The sequence below is a fragment of the Erpetoichthys calabaricus genome, chromosome 1, assembly GCF_900747795.2.
Source record: "Erpetoichthys calabaricus chromosome 1, fErpCal1.3, whole genome shotgun sequence".
NCBI classification, from domain to species: Eukaryota; Metazoa; Chordata; class Cladistia; order Polypteriformes; family Polypteridae; genus Erpetoichthys; species Erpetoichthys calabaricus.
The window spans coordinates 260551721-260576435 of NC_041394.2; the positions used below are offsets into that span (position 1 = coordinate 260551721).

Below are 24715 nucleotides of genomic sequence, written 5' to 3' on the forward strand. Positions count from 1 at the left end.
TGAACCCAGTTTGAGTGAATATGGACACATGAGAGAGCGTCCTGAGATGGTGCCCTGTCCACTGTTTGTTCTTGTACCTGGTGCAGCACAAATAGACTCCAACTCTCATTGATCCTGAATTGGATTAAGTAATTTCAAAGTTTATTGAATGCTTGGAGTTATTGAATGAAGCATGGGAGCAGATTACGGAAACACCATGGAGGAACTGTCATAAAGCTACAATGAACCCAAACATAGACTGAATTGGCCCTGTGTAACCATAAGCCTTCCCCATTTAAATATATCTCATTGAGACTAGGAGTTTACCAGTGACTCTCTTAGAGCTGTTCCTTGATCTTGACGGAACTCCAGAGCTACCCAAGATCTAAATGGATTCCAGAGTACATTATGTGTAGGACTAGAAGAACATTTTCACTACAGGGAGGTTTGTTAAGCTCTATACAATGAAAGCTGAGATGGGCACATTAAGTTGAGCTGTCAGTGGGAGGCAGTGATTTTATTGTTAATCCCACCATAGCAGCAGGCTTGTTTATCTTCCTTTGTTAACAGTCATTTGTGTCTTTAATAAGCCACTACTGTGGATCACTTTGAATTCTTTTCAGACATATTTTACCATATTTTGATAAAGGTGCCCTTTGAAAAATGTATGCTCACCTAATTTTTTAATTCTTCCACTTAATTTGCTGTTGTAGTGTTATGTTACAATGCAAAAATTCTCTTATTAACACACTTTTTAGAGCATCTATAGCACATGTTGTTTCAAAGTACACAACACATATTTTTATAAGAATGTCTGCTTACTAAATGGTGCAATGCCTTAACAGCAAGGTATGCCATCGTTTTCTAGCAATTTTTATTTTCCCTGCTTCTGCACATTCATACCCAATCCCCACACTTCCACCAGTCCATTTCCTAAATTAAAAGCATAGATAAACTAGGCAAGATAAAAATCTTTAGTACAGTACTGGAGCTCTTCTCAACACAGATTTCAGAAAGTAACTGACTGTGAACAGGAGTGTGCAGGAACAGCCGGACAGGTCATAAACTGGTGGCAATTGTTTATATATGGCAATAAAAAAATATTAATCCAATCCTTCATCTATCTTCATCTTTACATCCGAGCATTGGTGAGCTAAAACCAATGCCAGCAGCATGTTCTTTCTTTGCAGACACACTTGCACACAAACACTCTTATTCATTCTGGTTTTATTTTTTTGCAGCATTCTTTACATACCTCACCATCACATGGACTCTTTACAGAAGAAACAATAGTACAATTCATAGGATCATTGATAAAATAGCTCCCCCTTAATTCATACTGAGCCAGTTACTCTGAGCAGCACATCTTTGTGGTGTGAGAACAAATCTCAGAATGTACAAACTCCACACTAGACGGGGAATTTATCTCGAGTACCTGAGTCATTGCTGAGCAGTGGGCAATCATGCCACCCGCCGCTTATGAAATTACAATAAAACTCACATGAAGTGTGTTCTTGATTGCTTTATGAGGAAACTTGTAATGGATATCTCTGAGAAGTGCTCCATATGGAGCCAAAAATTGATACATTGTCTTTACCAAATAGGTTCATAGGTAAATATTGGCATACAGTAAATTCAGAAAGGATTCAGACCCCATCACTTTCTGCGACACTTTATTTTGTTGTAGGTTTAATTTTAAAAAGATACATTTGCCATTTTGGCCATTAATCTGCCAAATGACAACAGTGAAAGCATATTTTCAGTAAGATTTACAAATCTTTATATTATAAAAGGAAATCCTGAGACGAGACTTTCTCGGAAATAATTTCAAACTCCAGCTAGAGATAATTTCAGGTCCCAAGAGACAAGACTTTTTGCCAAGAGATTTTGACAAGTCCTGCAATCCTCTCAAACATTTACAACCATGCCCACGATCCATTCACTTCCCACTCGTGTGAATGCTATTGTCAGACGCAGTTCCTGCACTCTCAGCTCCAAGCGGGGTCGGAAATAAAAGACAAAGAGTAGCAGACAAAGTAGAACATTGTAAAGAGGTTCAAAAATGTTGCCACAATACACATGCAGAGCAGGTTAGAGATTATGAAAGTACTAAAATTCCAAAGTCTGAAAAAACTGATAGTAAAGATCACATTAGCACTAACAAAAACGGAAAATATTACTCTGTAAAATAATGGAACAGCGAAAAGAGATGAAATATATGGACAAAGGTGATATGACAGAAGTACCTAGTTATTGTTCGGCTTTAAACTTTAAGTCGGAGACTTGTAGATCATCTAATTCATGTTGCCATCAGGGAAAAGTAGTGTTTCTTCACAATGAAGAGGCCTATCCATGAGAATTAAAAGATTTGTTGTTTGGTGAAAGTGAAATCCACATACGCGAGCGGCAGAGAAATAAAGTGGCTGGCGCGTAGTGCAGGGGGTTGGTCAGAGAAGCGAGCAGGGGGCAAAGCCCCCTAATTTATTAAAAAATCAAAAATTCACATCTTTTATTCAAATAAGTATTCAGCCCCTTTGCTGTGGCACTCCCAATTGTGCTCAGGTGCGTCCTGTTTGCTTTAATTATTCTTGAGACTTGAATGGAGCCCACCTGTGGCAAAATGAATTGATTGGACATAGTTTAGATATGCACATGTCTGTGTATATAATGTCTCACAATTCACAGCGCATGTCGGTACAAAAATCAAGCTATGAAGTCCAAGAAACTCTTGGTAGACCTCCACGGTCAAATTGTGGTGAGACATAGATCAGAACAAGGGTATAAATCCATTTCTAATGCTTTAAGTGTTCCGAAGAGTACAGTGAACTCCATATTTGTGAAATGGGAAACGTTTGGAACCTCCTGAGTAGCTGTCCAAGAAGGGTCTTGGTCAGGGAGGTGACAAAGAACCCAGTGGTCACTCTAACAGGACTTCAGAAGTCAACTGCTGAGACGGGAGAACCTGCCGGAAGGCCACCCATCTCAGCAGCTCTCTATCAATCAGACATTCAGGGTAGAGTGGCTAGTTGAAAGCCACTCTTGTGTAAAAGGTATATGACAGCACACTTGGAGTTTGTCAGACTTCATTTAAAGAACTCTGAGAGCGTAAGAAAAACGATCTCTGGTCTTAGGAGAATAAAAAAATATGGTGGTGGCAGCATAATGCTATGGGGTCAGAATTGATAGAAGAATGAGTGCAGCCAAATACAGAGAGGTCCTTCAAGAAGATCTACTCCAGAGTGCACGTGACCTCAGACTGTGTTGATGCTTCACCATTTAGTATGACAATGGCCTGAGGTGCACAGCCAAGGCAATGCTGGAGTGGACTTCGGGGCAAGTGTTTGACTGTCCAGCCAAAGTCCAGACTTAACTTCTGTGGAGAGACTTGAAGATGGCTGTTTACTGGTGCCTCCCGTCCAATCTAATGGAGCTTGAGAGGATCTGACTGGAGAAATTGCTCAAATCTAGGTGTACCAAGCTTTTAGGCATTTATTCAAAGAAGACTGTAATTGCTGTCACTCAGGCTTCTACAAAGTTCTCCAATAAGTGTCTGAATTTTTATATGAATGGGAGATTTAAGTGTTGGATTTAAAAAAAATGCACAACTTTCTGAAAACATGTTTTCACTTTGTCATTATGGGCTATTGACTGCACATTTATCCATTTAAAATGAAATATATAACACAGTAAAGTTGTGAAGAAGGTGAAAGTGTCAGAATGTTTTCTGAAGCCATGTATGTCCAGAATACAGTGAAATTCTTACTTCTGTCTTCCTTGAAACTTATGCTCAAAAAACAAATTTGAATTCAAACATGATTTTAAAGGCTTACATCTGACTCATTAGAGGTTTATGTTATTGTTTATATATTCTTATTGTCATGTTTACTATAAATTTGCTTAATGCTGTGTTTAATTACAGTATGGGAAGTCTAGTTTGCATGTTCTCCCCGTGTCTGCGTGGGTTTCCTCTGGGTACTCCGGTTTCCTCCCACAGTCCAAAGTCATGCAGGTTAGGTGTATTGGTGATTCTAAGTTGTCCCTAGTGTGTGCTTGGTGTGTGGGTGTGTTTGTGTGTGTCCTGTGGTGGGCTGGCGCCCTGCCCGGGGTTTGTTTCCTGCCTTGCACCCTGTGTTGGCTGGGATTGGCTCCAGCAGACCCCTGTGACCCTGTAGTTAGGATATAGCAGTATGGATAATGGATGGATGGATGGATGGATGGATGGATGGATGGAAGTCCATCTTAAAAATGCAGTATGCCTATTTTTTCACTTAACTTCCACCTTGCCATATAAAGTTCCTACAGTGTGTGCTACCTGTCCATAGCTTTTGTCATAGCAAGCTGATCTCATCCTAACAGCCTTGGGGAAAAAGGCAGGAATCAGTTATGAAGGGGGCTCAGATACTCACACATGGTCATGCCACATTCATCACTCATCACTATGACTATGAAATGTGGGGAGTAAATTGGAGTTCAAGGACAAAGGCCCATGCAGACACAGGGAGAACGTGAATACTCCACACAGGCAGTACCCAGGCATGAAATCAAACTCAGTCTCCAGGAGTTCTGAGAAGGCAGCCTCATTGCTCAGTGTGATCCACGCGTGTTATTATCTGCTTCCATTACCAAGACAATAAAATGATGAACTCTTCTTTTGTTTTTATGCAGATATTCTGTGATGATTGAATGTTGGCACCCCCGACCAGAGCAGCGTCCATCATTTTCTGAGCTTGTTTCTAGAATCTCTTCCATCTTCTCCAGTTTTATTGGGGAGCACTACATTCTTCTTAATACCACCTATGTTAATATTGACAGACTCGCTCCATATCCACCACTCATCTCATCCTATTGTGACTAAAGCGTAAGAGACATTGACTTAAACTTGGAACTCCTGAATGTGGGACTCAAGTAGATTGGCCTTGCCAAAAACAAATGCTACTGCTTTGTCCTTTTAAGCTAAAACAAGGCAGCACACCAATCTAAGGCAGTTTGTGAATTTCCAGTGATGACTTTGGGAGCCATTTATGGTAGACATATGAAAGTCACTGCCCTGAAAAACAGGATTTCAAATGTTGTTCCTAAAATTGAAGCTCCGTGAAAAGCTCTGGACCTTTTGAGGCACTTGACGCTAGGAGACTCCTTCAACTTGACAATGTGTAATGTCCGTCTTCTTCTCTCTGTGTTCATCTCTGTTGGTGTAAAATGTAGGTAGTTTTATGTGCTGCATGTATTAGCAGACTGATTTTTTTTGTATATTTGTACAATCTCAAATGACTGTTTGACTAACAGGACAGGGACAATGAAACACTGGATGATTTTTGTGTGCCAAATCCGAGGCTTTCCTGGAAGATACCTTACAAGTGTGTGAGTGTGTGTTATGCTTCTTTCATCTCCTTATCAAACTTCATTACCTTGTGTAAAATATTAGTTACATGTCACTTTAAAACATAAAACAGCAAATGTTACTGTGAATAGAAGTTTTAATTTTGTGTCTGCTGTTGCACTAATATGTATTTTAAGTTGTGTTTTCATTTTTAGTGTTGATTTTTGAAGTATATTTTTCTATGGAAAAGTTTTATTTTATGGAAAACAGAGAGAACGTCACCCTACGTATGTCAGCCCCAAGGAAACATAACGTGAGTTTGCCTAAGCTGACATGGTACAAAGAAAAAGCACTAGAAAAAGTATGTTAAATAGTTCATATTTCTTGATTCATGTAAATGTATGTGAAGTTTTTAAACACAATGATCATGTGTTGCATTGTTAAGATGTACGAAAAATTACATATACTGTAGAGAAACAATAAATGTCTTTCATTGTGTGTAGTACTGTAGGCAGATGTTTCCTATACGATTAATGGTACCCATTCAGATATTGTTTGCTACTGATGATTCTTTAAAACATTATTGCTTTAATAAAGACAACTCATAACAGTGAAGATTTTTGTCACTCAATTACCCTGCTTGATAAAGTGTTTATTGTTATTTTATGATATGCTGCTTTTTTTTCTCTTTTTTAGAAGCTCTCTGCCATTTTGTGGCTGCCTCTATATGGTCACAGCCATGCTGTTTACTACTAACTGGCGATATTACGGTCAGTCATTACAGCTCTTGTGATTATCCTGCTACCAAATACCAAAGTGACGCCTAACCTCCCAAAATTTAGGCCCAGCCTGCCGAGGCTTAGTGCTCAGAATGGATTTTTCCCACAAACTTCAAGTTAGCTGTGTTGTACACACACACAAAAAGGGCAAAGTCTAGCAACAAAACAATCCTTATAGCCTTCAGTACCAGAAATGTATAAATAAAGACAGGGAAAACCATAAAGGGCAGCACAGTGCGGCAGTGGTAGCGCTGCAGCCTCGCAGTTAGGAGACCTGGGTTCGCTTCCTGGGTCCTCCCTGCGTGGAGTTTGCATGTTCTCCAGTTTCCTCCCACAGTCCAAAGACATGCAGGTGAGGTGGACTGGTGATTCTAAATTGGCCCTCGTGTGTGCTTGGTGTGTGGGTGTGTTTGTGTGTGTCCTGCGGTGGGTTGGCACCCTGCCCGGGATTGGTTCCCTGCCTTGTGCCCTGTGTTGGCTGGGATTGGCTCCAGCAGACCCCCGTGACCCTGTGTTTGGATTCAGCGGGTTGGAAAATGGATGGATGGATGGATGAAAACCATAAAACCTATGGCTTTATAAAATAGTAAAGATTTAACATCAAGGAAAATATACTGTAAATATACAATGTTGTACAAAAATATCAAGAAGGACACCCAGAAGAAAACAAAGTCGATTCAAAATCCAAAAATCAGAATCCACAAAACAGAGCACAAATGTTGAAAAAACAGAAAATCCAAATGATATTTACAAAATACAAACATTTATCAAACAGCAGACTTGTAGTAATGAAATGCATCACTACAAATGTTTGTGATACACCATCTGTTGGAATGAAAAATGCAATGTGTATGTCTCTGTTATATGCCATTTGGTATGGAATTTGCAACACCAGTTGTGTTGCACCATCTGTTGGAATGACAAATGCAGTGCATTTAATTACTACAAATGTTTGTGATGCGCCATCTGTTGGAATGACTGAGACATAGCTTCTGGACAGACACACAGACATTTATCCTTTTATTAAGGTGGATACAAGTTTGTTGCTCTTCAATGTTTATGAATGCCTTGTCATGTATGCTGACTATTGCACTTTACCTCTTTGCAAATTATTTATTCATTAGTTGTAGATCATTTTGCAGAAATCGTATCTAAAACTGAAACTGTTCATCCATGATAAAGGCTTGTAAAGATCTATTAATGAAAGTTGTTATAAAGTGTTCCCTAAAAAGATTTCTCTTAATAAGAATTTCAATTTTCTGATTTAAGTAATCACTCAGTCACATTTGTTTTATTTACTTTTCATTTCTTTTGTTTTATTTCTTCCAATTCTATACATTACAGTGAAATTTTTATAACATTTTGATCAAGCATAGCTTTCAGTATAAAAAATGAAGATTTAAAAAGTCTGTTTCATTATAAATAAAAATTGTTATTGATAAGATGCAGTGGCAAAGGACTGCAGTAGGGTTGTTATTAATCAAAGTATTAAAAACTCAGACCTGTTAGAGTAAGTGATGGCGCCCACTGGTGTTCTGGGGTGGTAATGCTCACCCCCGGAAATAACCCTCTGACTTACATGTGTGACTATATTTTTTCAGTAGTACCAGTGTGTTTTACCATGTTAGTCATTATGAATGTAGTTAGAAGTCAAGCAAAATGCCACCTTTTATTGGCTAACTAAACAGATATGTCTGAAGAAGAGGCCTGAGTCGACTCCAAAGCTTGCATATTATAATCATTTTAGTTAGCCAATAAAAGATGTAATTTTGCTTGACTTCTTCTCACTACTGTATTTTTCACAAAAGAACAACTATGACAATAATAATAATCATCTTTGTCATCCTCCAACCAGAGTAGCATAGAAGACACAAATGCAGCAAAGAAAAAATTAAATAAATAAATGATTAACATGACAAAGTGACTATTCCTTTGGGCTTTGAATGCATTGCTAAAGGCTGATTCCATTCAGCGCCAACATATAAAGTTAAATTCTCCCAGGTCGGCATACCTTAAAACTTGGCAAAGCTCATCCTCTGTGACTCCCTACCCTCTACTGACTGTGTGATGGCTTACTTCACTAAAACATCCTCTCAAGATTTCCTCCTCTTATGAAAGCCTCTCTGACTTTATGCATTGATCATACACTAGTGTAGACACAGTAAGCACAATTCATGGATCGGTGTTTAAAGATGATTATTATATTTAGGCTGCATCAAATATTGCTATTATATTGGGCTAGACAGTTGATTTCTGGGGCCTACATAAAATGTGACTGTTTCTAGGCCGTCATCATCACCATGGGCTACCTGCTGAATGTTCAAGTACAAATTCTCTTTTCTAAATAGCCTGAAGCAACATATAGACTGAAATGCATCTGGTATGGACATCTAAAATTAATTTTCTCCTTGTGACTTTTTTCCAGGATTGCTTGGAGATTAGGTGGCATTACCACAACAACTTTATGGTTGAGGGTACAAGACATGACAGCCCCTATAGGTAGTGCCTATGCATTAAGCTGGCCTGAAGACTTGATGTCTCTTGGCTTCACTGTGCTTTTCAAGTGTATATATGATTTAAACAGCATGCCTTTAGTACAATTACTTGTATATTCTCTACGTCTAGAGTTCTTCATTTGAATCATTTAATCATTCAAAAGTTGGCACAGAAACTGGCAACCCTGCAGATTATAGTCTTAACATTGCAGTTGCTAGTCCACATCGTATTGTTGAAACATTTTTATGAGGTTGTGTATTCTTTAAAACGAAAGAAGGTAAACGTTTAAAAATCAGTTCATTAACAGGGTGTGAAATTCTTGACAGGACTATAATGAGGTTATTGTGGCTGAGGGGTAAATTTTAAATGAATGAAGAGGCCTTCAATCTTTTCAGGATTCCTCTACCTGCATCGAGTCAGCCATACTGTAGCGCTTATCAATGCATTTCAAGAAGTAGTTGTACTTTGACAACTTTTAAGAAGTATCTGGGTGAGATACTGGGACAGCATAGCTGTTAGCTAAACAAACGGGCTTGATGGACTGAGTGGTATCCTCTCGTATGTCAAATTTCTTATGTAAATAAATGATGTGGCCTTTATATGGCGATTATTCAATCTTAAACATCTTTGACAGGATTCTGCGTTTCTATTCTATACCAACTGTGGCTGGATGGCAACTATAGGCTATTTCTGACCGCCACTCATAAGATCAGCTTGGCAGGGTACAGCAGAGCATAATGAAGGGAAGCAAACAACGGATTAGCTCGAAAGGAAGTAAAAGGCAGTCTGCAAAACAATGCAGCAATATGTACAGAAGTAAGCGTAGTAAGTAATCAAAATGTGTATTACAAATGCTGAATATGCGCAAATTAACTCATTAAAGCAGCTTAGGAAACATTAAATGATAAGTTGACTCAATGTTCTCTTTCCAGACATTGTGGGAATGGGGAAACATCAACAAAATGCATGGTATATAGCAAAAAAAAAGGAAATTATTTCAATTGAAAGGAAGTCATGTTAAAAGTAAACAATACCACTGAAAGACTTTCAAAGGCAGTGCTCAGCTTGGGCTGCTCAAACACCAAAAATCAAATCAACCATTTCTGCAAAAAAAAAGAAAAAATGCAGCCAACGAATTTTAGGATTACTTTCTGGCTCTGTGAGTATAAGAAATAGTATCAGAGGAATCAGATCACTTTAAGTGTAATCAGAGAACAGTTCAGAAATCAAGATAAGCAATTCAAGCTCCCTTTTCCAGCCCTGACCTGTGACCCAGTTGGTAAAATTACACCCTTCAAAGAGCTCTGCGCAGGATGGCTGAAGAGTTCTCGGCAGGTTTTCATCTAGCAATGGATTTTAGGAAAATACACATTTTTCACAATGAATATTAAAAGAAAATAAGCAAGTAATCATGAAGCGTGCATTCGTTTGGACATTTTGTCAAACTGGTTAGCAGCACAGCTTCACAGGTCCAGGGTATGGTGTTCACTTTACTGTCCATGACTGTGGTTCCCACCTTCTCTATGCTCTGCACCCCTAGAAAATGATTGATTTACGTGTTGTATGTTTGCACCTCACACAAATGTAATATCACATTTGAAGAATAAATAATAAATAAATACATTTTTAATTTATGAACCATAAATTGAACTACATACAGTATTGCGGGTGAACAAGTGAAACTAAAAAAAATACACTTTTAATGTCAAAATTCAAATATAAATTGAGTAATTTACCTGTATAAATTTGAATAATCTTGTAAATGTGTCCCCACACTTGATTGACAATCCCATGAAGCATTAAACATTACAAGAAAATGACGTACAATAAACAATCGAGAGGTTTGGGGGATTGGATACTCCCATAAAGCAATGGGTGCCAAAAACACAGTCGGCAAGTTCATAACACCTGCACTGCACTTCAAAAGCTGATGTGCCACATATTTAAAATTACAGCGTTACTGCAAAGGCCGCCAGCAGGAGAAATGAGCTGAGTGTAAGCAGCACATCTTGCATCCAAGTGAGTCCTCCTTGCCAACCACCCCAGCAAAAATGTCAATCAAACCTCAAAATCAGTGACGTTTCACACAATCAGAGCTTCTACAGAAATCAATACCAGATCTCACTCTTCACTGCAGATTCCGTTTTCTTAAAGTAAGTTATTCACCTTTACGAATGCTCTGCCCGCAACAAGGAACCCACAAGAACGTGCATTTCTGTGGCTCATTCATAGGTGACAGTTGCGCTTGTAATGCTTGATTCTTTTCATATCATAAAAATAGGAGCCTAACTAATAAATGATCTACAAATGATGGCAAACTGCAAGACACCGATTGAGCCTTGCAGCCTTCCTCTTTGTTGCACATCTCTCACCCCATGGTCTATGAGGAGTCTGTACTGCCATTTTCTTCAATATTCCATAGATGTACAGAAGAGATTGATTTGCAACTTTCAGTTGGTCCTTCGTATCCCAGGTTGAATTGGCCAAGTTCTCTTACCAGATTCATTTCATTTCATTTAAGCAATGGAAACAGAGATACAGACAGAGAAAGACAGACAAATACGAGCAGGGCCATGCAAGAGGGAGAATGATGTAGTCTTCTTCCCTAATAGGTTGACCACAGAGGGTTTATTCCAATAATTCTCATTTGACAGCGTGATGGTGCCTGCACACAGTTTTTTTGCTGTTTGACAAATCAATGCAGGCAAAGATGAGCAGAAATAATAGTTAACTCACTACAGTAAATGTGTCTTTGTTTCCAATTAAAGATAATCCTCATGCAATAAAAATGAAATATTAAATCATTTTTTCTATTTCTTCAGATGTCATTTTTATTTTCCCATTGTATTCTTGTTTTTGTTTAAATGCTATAATAATCGCTCAAATTATACAGTTTTTACTGCAGAGATTCTCTTCTTCAGGTCAACAGGACATTTGTTTGGTTCTGAGAAATGTTTTGTCATTCATCCACATGACTTGTCACATGACATTTGGACGAGTGACAAAACTTTTCTGAGAACGAATGCTAATGCAGTTGACCTGATTTAAGAGTTGCATAGCAGCATACAGTTCTTAGTTTTGTCCAAGAATGATTAACTTTGCCATTCTTGTTTATTTATGAGAAAGAGAAAAATAAAAAAGGTGCACTCTAATTGGTTGTTTATTTCAGCATTACTTTCAAAGCTTGTTACATGATTTGAAAAGTCAAAAGATTTTAATACCACATGATTTCTTCACACAGTCATGACACACGCAGGACACCCATGCTAAGACTTCAGTAAAAATAAATTATTTCTGTCTGCTAAAAAATACATCTAATTTATTACCTAAACATGACAGGTTTTGTTAATAAAATTTACATACTTCACATTAAATGCTATGATTAGGTGTACACTGGCGGTAAGATTTGGGAGTGATATAGTCATTTATCTCTCTTCCTTATTGCCTTCACCCAGAAAGAACCCATCCTGGAAGATGGCCGGAGACCTTGCCTCTGACTCCTGTACTTCCAGTCCTGCCAGCATTAAAGACGAAAGACACGGGAAGCAGACATATTTACAGGACCATCAGCAGAGAGAAAAGATCTATATGTTCTGATGATTTTTAAACTTCTGTGTTAATAGTTATCTGTTGTGAATTAGTCCCAATTCATGCAGACCTAAAAGTATTTCCCAAAATGCCCCCTGGAGAGGAAAATCACTATCGAACCCCAGCTAAGTAATAGGGCAAACACAGAGTTTTTATATATAAAAATTTACTCTTCAAAAGAGGCAAAAAAGAAGTTATGTCTAACACCAAAGGCAATCCAAAGCAAACAACTTCCCAATACAGATATTCAAAGAATCATCAAAATACAGAGCAGAGGATCAAAAATCTAAAACTCTAATCTTCCTTATATGGCAGAACATCTTGACAAAAACTGTTAACAGCAGTTGATCGTTCACATAACACAACTTTTTATGCTCATTACAAGCAAAACATTTAGCACTTGTTGCATAAGGCTGTAATATTTTAAGTTGTGTACATTATTTGACAATTGATTAATAATAATTTTGGTCCTGAATAGTACATATTCACCTACAGCCTTTTAGCTAGTTTTGGTGAACGGTATTCACTCCTCACTCAGCTGCACTTGAACTTCATGTTTCTTCAGCTTTAGTTCTGGGTAGTCTGTTGCTCTTCATATGTCTACCTTGACAGAAGTGTTACTTTGCATTAAGTCTTCAAAAGAGGTTGCTGCTTTCTGTGCACTATTCTCCAACGCCATTCTAACTTTGTCCAGCTTTCTCAGAGCTGTCTGTCTACTTTATTACATCTCCCAGAAAGAAAGACGGCACAGAAAAGCTGCCATTAAGGAATATTATAAAGTAGACTGGAGGCAGAAAAATGTTTGGGGAAGGCTACCCCACATACTAAGATATATACAAAAAAATAAACATGTCTTTACAAACAGGAGTCCACGACTGAAATGACTAACATTGTGATGGCTGTTCTATTTATATGAAATGGACAGAAAGAGGTGGGTTATCATGGACTGTAACCAGAAGTGAGGTCATCAAGAGGAGGGTTCTGGAAAGCAGAAGTGATGTCATCAGGAGGCAAGGCAGTATTTGTAGCCTGAAAGTGACCTTACTGGAAGGGTTCTTGGGCTGGTCTGCAGAGAGACAAAGGGAGAAAGCATCAGATGACAATGCTAACCTATGGTTCAGCTGGGAAACAACATTGTTTGAGCCCATAAACCGTCTCCCATGAGCACATGTGTGACACATCACACCCCGCTAGCCCAATCGTATCGGATCAGGTGGCCTGAATTGAGAGGTTGTGAACCAGAGAAAGTGCATTGGTGTTGGCTTGGAGTGATCCCTTTTGATGAAGGATAGTATACTTATAAGGCTATAGGTTCAAGAACCAGCAAGTGATGTGTGGGTTTGACTCCTTGTGCACCACCATCCATTGTAAAGCGGCATGATCAGTGACGAGGGTATACTCACAGCCCAGGAGATAGTACCTCTGCTGAGTAACTGCCCATTTGATCACCAGAGCCTCTCTTTCCATCGCCGCATACCTGGTTTCCCTGTCCAGCATTTTCCAGCTCAGGAATATGACATTGTGTTCAACACCATGGACACTTTGGCTCAGCACGACACCAAGTCCCATATCCAAAGAGTAGGTCTGGTGGATAAGAGGCAAAGAGAAATTAGGAGCCAACAAAATTGGTGCTGACGTCAGGGCTTCCTTGAGGTCTGTCAATGGTGTTTGAGGTGTATTAATGGTGCTGCTCTCTCAGAGAACCAATGTACAAACCAGCTGTAGTACCCAGCCAAACCGAGAATGGCTTGGTCCTGCTGCTTGTCAAAAAGAGCCACTTCAAAATGGCATCCACTTTAGAACACTGTGGTTTGAGGTACCCCAAATACTTTGTTCAATCCAAATAAGCATTTCTTTGGATTAATCTGGAGTCTGGCTTCACCTAGTGTCCAGAGAACAGCTTGTACCTGCTGTAAGTGTTCCTTCCGTATACCATAATAGATTACAAAGCTATCTAAGTAGGCGGCATTAAAGGAGTTGTATGGGCACTGCATTGTCTGGTGCCCCATGCAGTCCAAATGGAAGGAAATAATTTGCTAGTGTCCACTAGTGGTGCTAAAGTCTGTTAAATGAACCTGCCAGTACACTTTGGTCATGTCGAGTGTGATCAAATATTTTGTTTGTCCGAGTTGCTCAAGGAGGTGTCTACATGCGGCATCGGCATCAGATAATCGTCAAACTGCGAAACTTGATTAAGCCGATGGAAGTCATTGCAAACATGCCAGCTCCCATCGGGATTAGGAACCAAGACGATGGGGCTGGACCAGGGACTGACTCTCCTCATACCTAAGTCCAGCATCTTCTTGAATTCAAGATCTACTTTGGTGTATTTTGCCTCCAGAGGTGATAGGGACATTCCCGGACAATTACCCCTGGTTCCGTTACAATGCTGACTGAAATTTGAAAGGTCCAGCCTGGTATTTCAATCACTACCTCTGAAACTGACAGGATCACTGCTTCAAGCTCCTGTTTCTGTCGGGGAGTTGATTTTATTTGAAAAAAGAGAACAGGGTTGGCTGGAGTAAGGGTCAGTGTCCCTTTCCTTCCACGGTTTCAGCAAGTTGACATGATAGATTTGTTCACTTGGACAATGATTTGGTTCTTTAACCAAATAGTCAACAAGTTCTTTCTGCTCCTTAACTTCGTAGGGGGCCTGCCAATGAGCCATTAATTTAGAGTGCAAGGTAAGAATGAGGACCATGACACAAACTCCCGAAGCACCATGTCAGTCAGTCATAACAGTGGGTCTGTGCTATTTGCACCTTTTCCATGTTTTCTTTTGGGAGTGGTTTAATTTTGGCAAATCTATCATGTAACTGCATTATATACTCAAGGATATTAGTGGACAGGAGTATTAATTAGAAGCTAATTCTTGTTGTTAATGATACATTAAGATTTCTTAGTGCTTTCATTCTGCCACACAAGACATTTACAAAAACGTTCTTTTTCTTTTTCCTGAGAGCCCCATCTAAATGTTTTGTGGACAAGAGCAAATAGATACTTTTCATGTCTTTGCTTCTTTTTTTCATATTTTATTGAAAGATGCATACAGAGAGGACTCAGGACATGAACCTAGTCACTGTCCTTACTGCAAGGCAACAGTGCTACCACTACACCACTGTGCATAAAGGAAAAATCTGGTACAATAATTATGTTTAATAAAGCTAGGAGTTAAATTGAAAAAGTAAGAATTAATTATAAAACTCTCCTTTGAGTAGAAAGTCACAAAAATAGTCAAACAGTAAGATGTGACCCATATGAAAACATGACAATACCACTTCAGTCATATTAAGTACTGCATCAGCAAAACAGGAATGGGATCTTCTTTGTACAAACATTTCAATTTGTAATTGCACAGTTCCAACTTTTCTTATAAAATTCTTAATTTTAATATCATTGTTTTCTATTTTAAAACATATTTCATTTTGGTTTGAACATTGTCATAATTTATTTTTTATTTTTGTTAAACATTGAACCATGAGAGAAGTTTAGTGAAGCAATTAAAAATGCCAATCAGACAACATCAAAGAGGTTCTGGAAAACCAGTTGGCTCCTGAAAGGTAGGCAGGTCATTTCCCAGGCTGGGGATATTGGCAAGCATTTTGAGTGGCTATTAAACTTAAAGAATATACCCTGCTCAATTTCAAGTTAGGAGTTAATTCCATCTTTGTGACCAAGGCTACTGCAATGATGAAAATGCTCTTTAGTGGAAGAGACAAATGAGTTCTGATCTGAAAGGGTAAGCGCAGTGGATATTCTTGGGATGCAATGGATATTGCTGTGATTTTTTAATTATAGTTTTGGATAAAGGTCCCTACTTTATAAAGAAGGGACCGTGTTTTACTGTATATTAATTACAAGGGAGTCAAACTCCTAAGGTCCATTAGAAAAACCTATGCTGGAGGATTGAACTATGATCTCTGTCCTGGCTGTGGAACAGTGGAGCAACTCAATACAGATAATTTAGGGGTCATGGGAGTTTGCCAGTCCTGTCTTCATGTGGACTTCCAAAAGCTTAAGATTTAACCCCAAGGTGTTTTTGGCAGTTGTCACAAGAGTATGGGGTTTCTGCTGTGGCATGCTATTCATTCTCTGAATTGATGGTTGATACACGATGCCACAGGTTGAGCCCATTCAATAGGGCTGTGGACCTCCACCAAGAATCCTCACCTGTTTCTTATATCAATGGATATGTCTATTTCTGATACCCAGAAGTTTTACATCTCTGTTGTTCTCAGGTGATGTTGTCCTCTTGTTCTTATTAGACTGTCATCTCCAATATACAGTGGGACAGTTTATAGATGAGTGTGATGCCACTGAAACGAAAAGGGCACATCTAAATATGAGATCATGGTCTTCACCTGGAAGAGAGTGACTTTTCTCCCTGTAGTAAAGGAGGTAAGCGCCTGGCCCAAGTAGAAGTATTCACAATTTTCATGTGGCTTGTTCATGAGTGAGAATAAAAGTGACAATAGGACAAATAAACAAATGCAGTGGTTTTGTTGATCCTACACAAGACCATGGTGGTGAAACAATCAGTACATTTTTGATGAGGCTTTCATCTAGCCTGCCAGAAATCCCAATTCTTAACTATGGCCACAACACCGTCAGTAATGACAGAAAGAATGAGACTGTGAGTACAACTACAGTTTGTATTGGGCTCATTCTCTGTGGCAGTGTGAGGAGCACAGTAACAAAGTAGGACCTTGGAGTAGGCTGCACAGATAGGAGCCAGTTGATACCATGGAGACTGGGTCTCCCCTGGCATCTCCATTGAGTGGTGAACCTACTCACAGCCCACTGGGAGAACACTGGAGTGATTATATCCCTGAACCGATGTTAGTGTGCTTGAGAATTCAAAAGGAGGAATTGGAGGCTGTGGCTGAGTATAGTGTGACCTGGTGTGTGAATCTCAACAAGTTTTCACTATGACCTTAAAGAGGAAAAGTGGATTGAAAGCAAACACTGCTCTAGCAAAACTGACACAGATTTAATAATAAAATGTGGACTTGCGCTGAAAAGAGTACTGATGCCCAATCAGGCGATTGCAAATAAATAGACAACACTGCACTCTAAATATACAGATATTGTTCAGTTTCTCAGTTTCTTACAACAGCAGTAGTAGCAGTCGTGTTCAATGTATAGTGAAATTGTTACCTGCCTGTCTGACCAACATGCAACATGTCACCACTCTCCGTTGCCATAATAAATAAGAATGGATTAAACTGCAAACTTAGTTTTATTTCACAGAAAATATAAATCAATACGAAGGGGATACATACAGTGTCAAATGAGAATCCCAAAGATGGGAAAATCTTAAGATACAGAATGTAGCCACATACTAATTTGGGGTACGATGAATCCAGTTCTGTAGGATGTTTTCATTTTGAATATAATAACACATCAGAAGTCAGAGTTGCTGTTGGCAAAGAACACATGGCACTAGTCTGGACACAAACACTGTCCCCAGCTCCTCCAGTACACCATTCTTTAAAGAAGCGTTTTGGAGGTAATCAGGAATTATGGGACATCTGGAGCCATACATGTCCCAGCAGCCTTGGGATGGTCCCAGTCCATCACAGGACACCTTTATGTACGCACCCTCACCTACACTGAGAAAATGTACATTAGCCTAATTTGCACATCTTTGAAATGTTGGAGGCAATCAGAGTATCGCTCACAAAGACTCAATGAGAAATGAGGCACTGCTAAAATAACACATCAGAATAAAACATAATTGTTTAAATATTTGTTGTTTGCATTCAGTTCACTGGAAGGTTAAGTGACAGTAATTCATCTACAGAGACTGAAGCAACAGCATTGTGCTTTAAAGGCTCATATGCAAGTTTATACGCGACAGAGGATTAGAGCAGGGCTATAAGGATTTAAAAATGAGAATTCAGTACAATTTATTTGATAAAGTGGTTTTCCTTCTCTCTCAAACGTCTCCTTCTTAAAGGGATATTAAATGTGTAACAGCTTAGTTTCACAAGTGTCCAAACATCTTGAGAAATGTGATACTGATACAGATCTATACACATCCACAGCTTCTGCCATTCAAATGGAGACTGAAGCTCATAAGCACGATGAACTTCTTATGATACAATCCCCTGCTCTGAAATCTGAACACAGCACACTGTTTCCGTCTGTCTTAGATATGGCCTGACAGCTTGATTATACAGTAGAATCTATAGGCCAGGTATGTTTATTACAATATATTGAAAAATGAAATGTCACAGTCAGGGTCTTCATCAAATTTATTAATGCTGAAAGGAATATGGATACACCACAGTGTTGCAATTGAGTTAGTATAAAAGTTAGTACAGTATAATAGGCAAGTGACCCACATCTCCAAACACATAAATGAAGACAAAATGTCTGTTTTCCTGGTTAGAATGTGCCATCCAGCATCCCACATTCTAGACAAACATTCAAGACTAAATCTTAAACTCCACTGCCTCAAGCTTATAAAATAACTTGTCAGAGGGTAAAAAAGAAGTCCACCCCTTTGACCTCTTCACGATCTTGTCGGAAGGCTTGTCTGCTTTCCCACCTCTCAATAACACACTCTATTTGTGTGGCTTCTCCTTATCTCTTCATTGTGGGATCAGTGGACGTAAGGCTTATCAGTTATTCACCGGCTTGTGTTAAATTAAACCTCAGTGCTGTCAAATTACTCTGCCCAGAGCTTTAATATTTTGCTGTGTCTTTCTCTAGTGCAGTATGTCGTGTTATTTTCTATGTTAGGTTGCAATCTTGTTTGGTGTTTGATGATTGCTCTTGCCATGAAATACACATTATAAGTATATATGGATTAATAAACTCATGCTGCTTGTCTTTGCAGAGCCACTGTTGGAAAAGTATTAGTAGGACAAAATGCATGCGCTAGTGTGATAGTGCTGCCCTCTAGTGTCTTCTTAATGGTATATCACAAAACACAATATTCAATTCCTTCAATTTTTTTTTCATTTATTGCGATCTGTTTCATTTTTATGGTTGACTGATTCAAACTGGTACTCCACAACTCCAACATCTGGGATTTAAATCTTGGCCCAGTTGGTGTTTGAGTGGATTTTTGTACATTCTCACAGTCTTTGTGTGGGTTTAAACTGCACAATTCAGTTCAGTTTACAAGGATGTGCAATAGAGGTTACCGGGCAAATCTAATTGGCTCAATACATGTGAGAATGGGCATGAGTGCCCATCCCAGGTTGCCTCCTGCCTTGTGCCCATTGCTGCCCAGTGCTGCTAAACAGACCGCAGCAAGCCTAGCATTTGAATAAGAAGCTTAGAAAATGAGTTCATATTGTCTTTAATTAGTAAGTAAAATGTTTTGTAATATTAAAGTTATGATTGAACATTTTTTCCTAATACAAACATAGAAATATATTTAAATAAGGAATCCAAACCACGGTACTTTTTCTGTAGTGCTGACTGACATTAATAAATCAATTATTCCAGTAATAAACATGATAATATTATGCAAAATGTTTCTGTTTTCTTCTTTATTGTTAATGTTTGATGACTTTTAAAAAGAATTTCCTATGCTTATATTACTCCTGATATAATATGTGGAATCAAAAGCAGCAGAAATATAGAAATATTGAAATAAGAAAGACTTCCTGTTCTGTCTGGTTGTTGCTACATACAATGACCAGGAGTGAAGGCTGGCATATATTCCTTGATGATATTTCACTCTGACCCTACTCTGCATAAATACATACATGCATTTGCTGGTTACACACAGAAGAACACAAGGTACAAGATGGAGTCAGTCTCTTTGAGCTTTATGGTGTCATCTGTCACCTGTTCAGTCTGCCACAATCTACTAAAAGGTGTTGCTTCTGTGAAAAACGTTCCTGTTCCAAAGATGGCAGGCACCTCTTCACCTAATGACGTCTCACATCATGAAGACCTTGGAGGAGCTGGTACTGGACTATATGAGCTCTTCTTGTGGAAGACCATTTGGGCCTACTGCAGTTTGCCAATCAAACAAAGATTAAACTTTTTTATTCTGTACTAAGAAGTTCAGTACAGCAGATGGTGAAGAGCTGCTGTTGATGACAGTTTGTGCTTCTGAGTTGCAGGGTGTAATGTCAGAGGCCAGAACCTTTCGTCATCATATGTGTATTGTACAATCGTTGTCAGCAGGTTTTGGATCTGTGCTTTACTGAGTCGTAGAATTAACCCTGTCACCTTATAGTACAACTACTGGGAATACTGTCATTTGGATACTTCATCTCTTCTTATGCCATTCCTTCACTCCACTCATTACCTAAAATTAAAACATGGATGCTGTACATAGTGGGAAGCTTGTTGAGCCTGGTGACAATCCAGCACATTACTTAGCAAAATGGCTTCAAAGTGTAGCTTCAGAATTTCTGTTAAGCAGTTAAACAAAGCAGATATGGCTGGTATGCTGTTTATAACATTAAGTTATGCCTGCAGTGATTGAATGAACTACAGCAGATTAAACATATACATATATACACAACTGTGAGTATATTCATATATGATACCTAATACATTGTACAAGAATCAATAGGTAAAACATTGTTAAGAGTTTGATAAGCAGGTGAAATCCCAACATATTGGTATTGAAGCTGTTGAAAAAGTTGAGTTTTCCACTAATTGTTCTATCTATCTATTTCTATCTCTCTTTCTCTTCCATCTTGCCTCAGGTAGTCTCTCCACCAACTCGAATCATCAGACTGTCATTGGTATCACAGCAATGGCTTTTATGGTACTACTCATGGGTTCTTATGAAAGTGGGATCTCAGTATCTGGAGCAGCAGTCATCTTTTCTCTGGGTTGGCAAGGAACAGACAAGTTAGACTTGTGGTAACGACTCTGCTCTTTCCAGAATACTGTGAGAGAAAGTCACTGTTCGAAATGGTCAGCGGTTACTCCCTGACATGATTTTTATGCATAAATTCAAAAGAGTTTGTTTTGCTCCTGTGTTGTAATGGTTTGTCAAACTTATAAATATCCGACTAATTTCTTTCCTGAAAAGAGAAGTCTTAACTTAACAGATTTAACAGAATGGTAATCAAGAAGAGCACCAGCAGTCATAAAGGTAGGCAGTATGGTATAATAATGCACAATTATTATAAAATTAGAGTGTTTAGAGAAAAATTATTATGAAATGTCGCAAGGTTGGGGTGTAGAGTTTGTTTTATAATTAAAATAAAATTGTGAGTTTTGATTTAAAATGTACATGCTGAAGCTAAGGGAGTTTCACAAGCAGACCCAAAGATGGAGTTCTTAAAGAGATGACTGCTACATTAAATAAGCAAGAGGCCATTACTCAGTGGCCAGCAGCACTTATTTTACTTTACTGCCTTCTCTTTATAACACTTAGGCTAGCACTGACGATTGGCTTAAGTGCTCCGTGTTCAAAGTTGGCATCACCAAATCAAAAAACTATTCTCTACCTTTATGGTCAAGGAATCTGGAAATAATACTTCATTGTGACTACTAGAACTAGAACTAGACTACCAGGAAAAGAAACATTAACAAATACTGACCATTGAAATTGTGACCACCATTTTTTTCTTTTTAAAATGTTATAGCTGGCAGAAAATCTTTTTGCTAAGTCTTGATAGTTGGTAATTTAACTTGTGATTATCGATTAACTGCTGGTACATCTCACCACATAATAAGCTTTGCTGCTGTGATTTCATTAAAGCTCTACAAAAAAGTGCAGCAAAATGCTATGCTGTCAATAAAAATAAAAGTTCCATTTAGCAAAGAATGAAGATTTCTGACCTGCTTAAGGAAAAGTTGACCACAGAGTAGCCTTCATCTAATCATTGTGACATAAGGAAAGAAGCAATGAAGATGTTGAACCTTTTACACGTCATCTCTTACTTGTCATCTGCATGGATCTCCTTTCACCTGTCTGTATATCTGAACGTTATCCCCATTTAGGTCAGAAATCCTCTACTACAAATAAAGGATGTGCTTTTTCAATGTGTTTTTAAATGATCACAGGACAGGAGTCAAATGTCAAGGATGACAAGTAATCTCAAACCACATGGTTCTGATCTCATGAATAAGCACAATATTAGCACTTATATGCACTGTGTCCTTTTTTTAGAATTCTAGAATTCAACTCATATTAAAAAATGTTATAAACAACACAAGACATGGCATTCTGCAGTATGTGTGGCTTAAGAGATAAGTGGTGTGAGACTTGAAACATATTGAATCATATTGCACTTTTACTGGTGCTGGTAAACCTACGAAACACAGAGGATGACCAGTTTGGTTTCATTTGGAAGCCAGTCATGCCTGCACTAATGGGCACCTTAATATACGTGTCTGGCTGTGTTGTTGTTCCAGCAGGAGTAGAGTATATAGGGCCTGTGTGGATTTGGACTCCCATCACATGCGGTCCAGTTTAAGACTTAATGATCGCATTTCCTCAAACGAGATTAAAGTCAGAGCTAAACACATACTTTCCTGGTGTTTACCAATGTGTCTCCTCTCAATTAAGAGTGGAGTTTTAACTGTGAAGCCGATTACAGAAGCTGTGTGTTCCTAGACATTTTAAAGAGATAAGTGCTGTGAGACTTGAAATGTGTGTCATATTGCTATTTAACAGATGCAGGAAGAGTGGACGAAACACTGAGGGTGACCAGTTTGGTTTCATTTTGGAGTCAGTTATGTCTGCATTAATGAGCACCTAAACATTCATGTCTGCCCGTACTGTTGAAGAGTTAATGATCACGATTCATCAAAAAAAGCTAGAAGTAAATGAAGACTTTCCTGGTGTTTACCAACATGTCTCCTCTCAATTAAAAGCAGAGTTTTAATTGTGAAGCCGATTACAGAAGATGAGCTTTCTTGGACATTTCTAAGTTATCTGTCTTCACAAATTATGACTAAAATTACTAAATAAAAGCTTCTTCACTTTAGTTTAAATCAAGTTAGTGTACCAACTTATCACCCATTTGCAGCTTTGTTTCAATATTAAAAAATGTTTTACAGCATAGTTATTTAGGTAAAATTTTTAAAGTACACAGGAAAACAACCACACTAGAAAATTAGGGTTGTTGCATTATATTGTAGACACTAAAACATGTGAATAATATTCAAAAGCAAAGTGAGAAAACAAGCAAAGTCATGTAAACAACTCAGTATTCAAAATCTGTGAGGCCAAAGTGAGTTTCTAATACATGAAGGGAAACTTTCAAATGAAACTCCCATTGGCTGGATTTGTTCCAAATTGCTTCACACTGACACCCAGTGGAAAGATATATGCATGGCAGCCTTGTTGAGACTAGCAGAAGCTTTCTGATACAAACGTTCAGGGTAAGAGGAAAAAAGGAAATATCAGATATACTGCAAAAGTAGATCTACAAAGTAGACATGTTTCTTTTTACTAAATATTGATTTTTTTTTACTTCTATAAGGGCAAAATTTGAAAATCTGACTGAGCATTTCCTGTTTCCAAAGAGTTAAGCTGCACCCAAGCTAAATCTTCTACAGTATGTAAAGCATGTAGACCCTTTTGCTGAGTGTCCATCTTGAAGTGTGCATATTATATAGAAGAAGGGAAAAACTGTGCTGGAAATAAATCTTATAGGAGTAAGTGTATTTATGAGTTTCTGAAAACAGTTGTCCTAACTTTTAATAATTCCCTGCCAAGACACAAAATTACACTCCACAATAAACTGAACTTCACGGTGCAGAAATGACAAGTCATGCAAAGGTAAAGGTTGGAATGCCAACTGAGTTATCCGGTTTAATTAACTGAATCGTTCAATAAAAAGAACACCACTTGGTGTTATGCTTCTTACCCTTAGAGGAGAGGAGGTTAGGAGCACACACTGAAACAGTGCATTGCTGAACCCACCACTTAACAAACCAACTCAGGATCCCAGATTAGGACCCAAGTGCAGCCATGCAATGGGTGATACCTCAGCACCACACTAGTTCAGATGGAGTGGAAAAGTAGGAGGTTTTTTATGGCCCAATTCTGCCACCAACCCCCAAGTTTTTCCCTGCAGGTTGGAGGGCAATGCAAAAAAAAAACTTTTTCAGTTCTAGCCGCAGATTTAGGGTCTATCAGACAGGTGCTCAGTGCGTCGGGTTGCTTTGGTTTGCCTCAGAAAATGCCAGGTCCTTAAAAAAATTCTAGACCAAGGAAAGCTAAAATAATAGCCAATTTTCCCAATTAATAGCCCAGTACCTGAGATAAAGAAAATGATACACCAGAAAGTGAGGGGCAGTATCAGAGCAAGACAGTGAGGCACATACCATCAATGCCCAGGCCTGGGAGGTGTCTCCTCAGAGATATTTCAGAGATGGGTATATACCATCACACAACAGGGGTTGGTTGGGTTCCACCAGGGATAGAGTAAAGAACATATATAATTATACAGTAAAAACATATATAATTGCAAACAGGTTGTTTTTTTTAAAAAGTAGCCCAAAAATGTAACCCACAAAAGCCCATTTTTTCACGTGGACACCGATCACAAATAGCCCAGTTGGGTGAAAAAAACCACAGAGCTGGCAACACTGTGTCTCCTTCTGGGCAGCTGGG

The 24715-nt window shown here is 38.6% G+C and overlaps 2 protein-coding genes across 2 annotated transcripts in view; both read left to right on the forward strand.

Annotated features, from left to right (window-relative positions):
* met (MET proto-oncogene, receptor tyrosine kinase) overlaps positions 1–5914 on the forward strand; it is a 206386-nt gene extending 200472 nt beyond the window's left edge. Inside the window, exon 21 of the mRNA XM_028814530.2 lies at positions 4645–5914. Within this exon, the coding sequence (XP_028670363.2) occupies positions 4645–4834 (190 nt within the window). The 3' untranslated portion in view covers positions 4835–5914. The remainder of the gene's footprint in view (positions 1–4644) is intronic.
* cav2 (caveolin 2) overlaps positions 1–24715 on the forward strand; it is a 516729-nt gene that overhangs the window by 318191 nt on the left and 173823 nt on the right. The gene's annotated exons all lie outside the window — the stretch shown is intronic.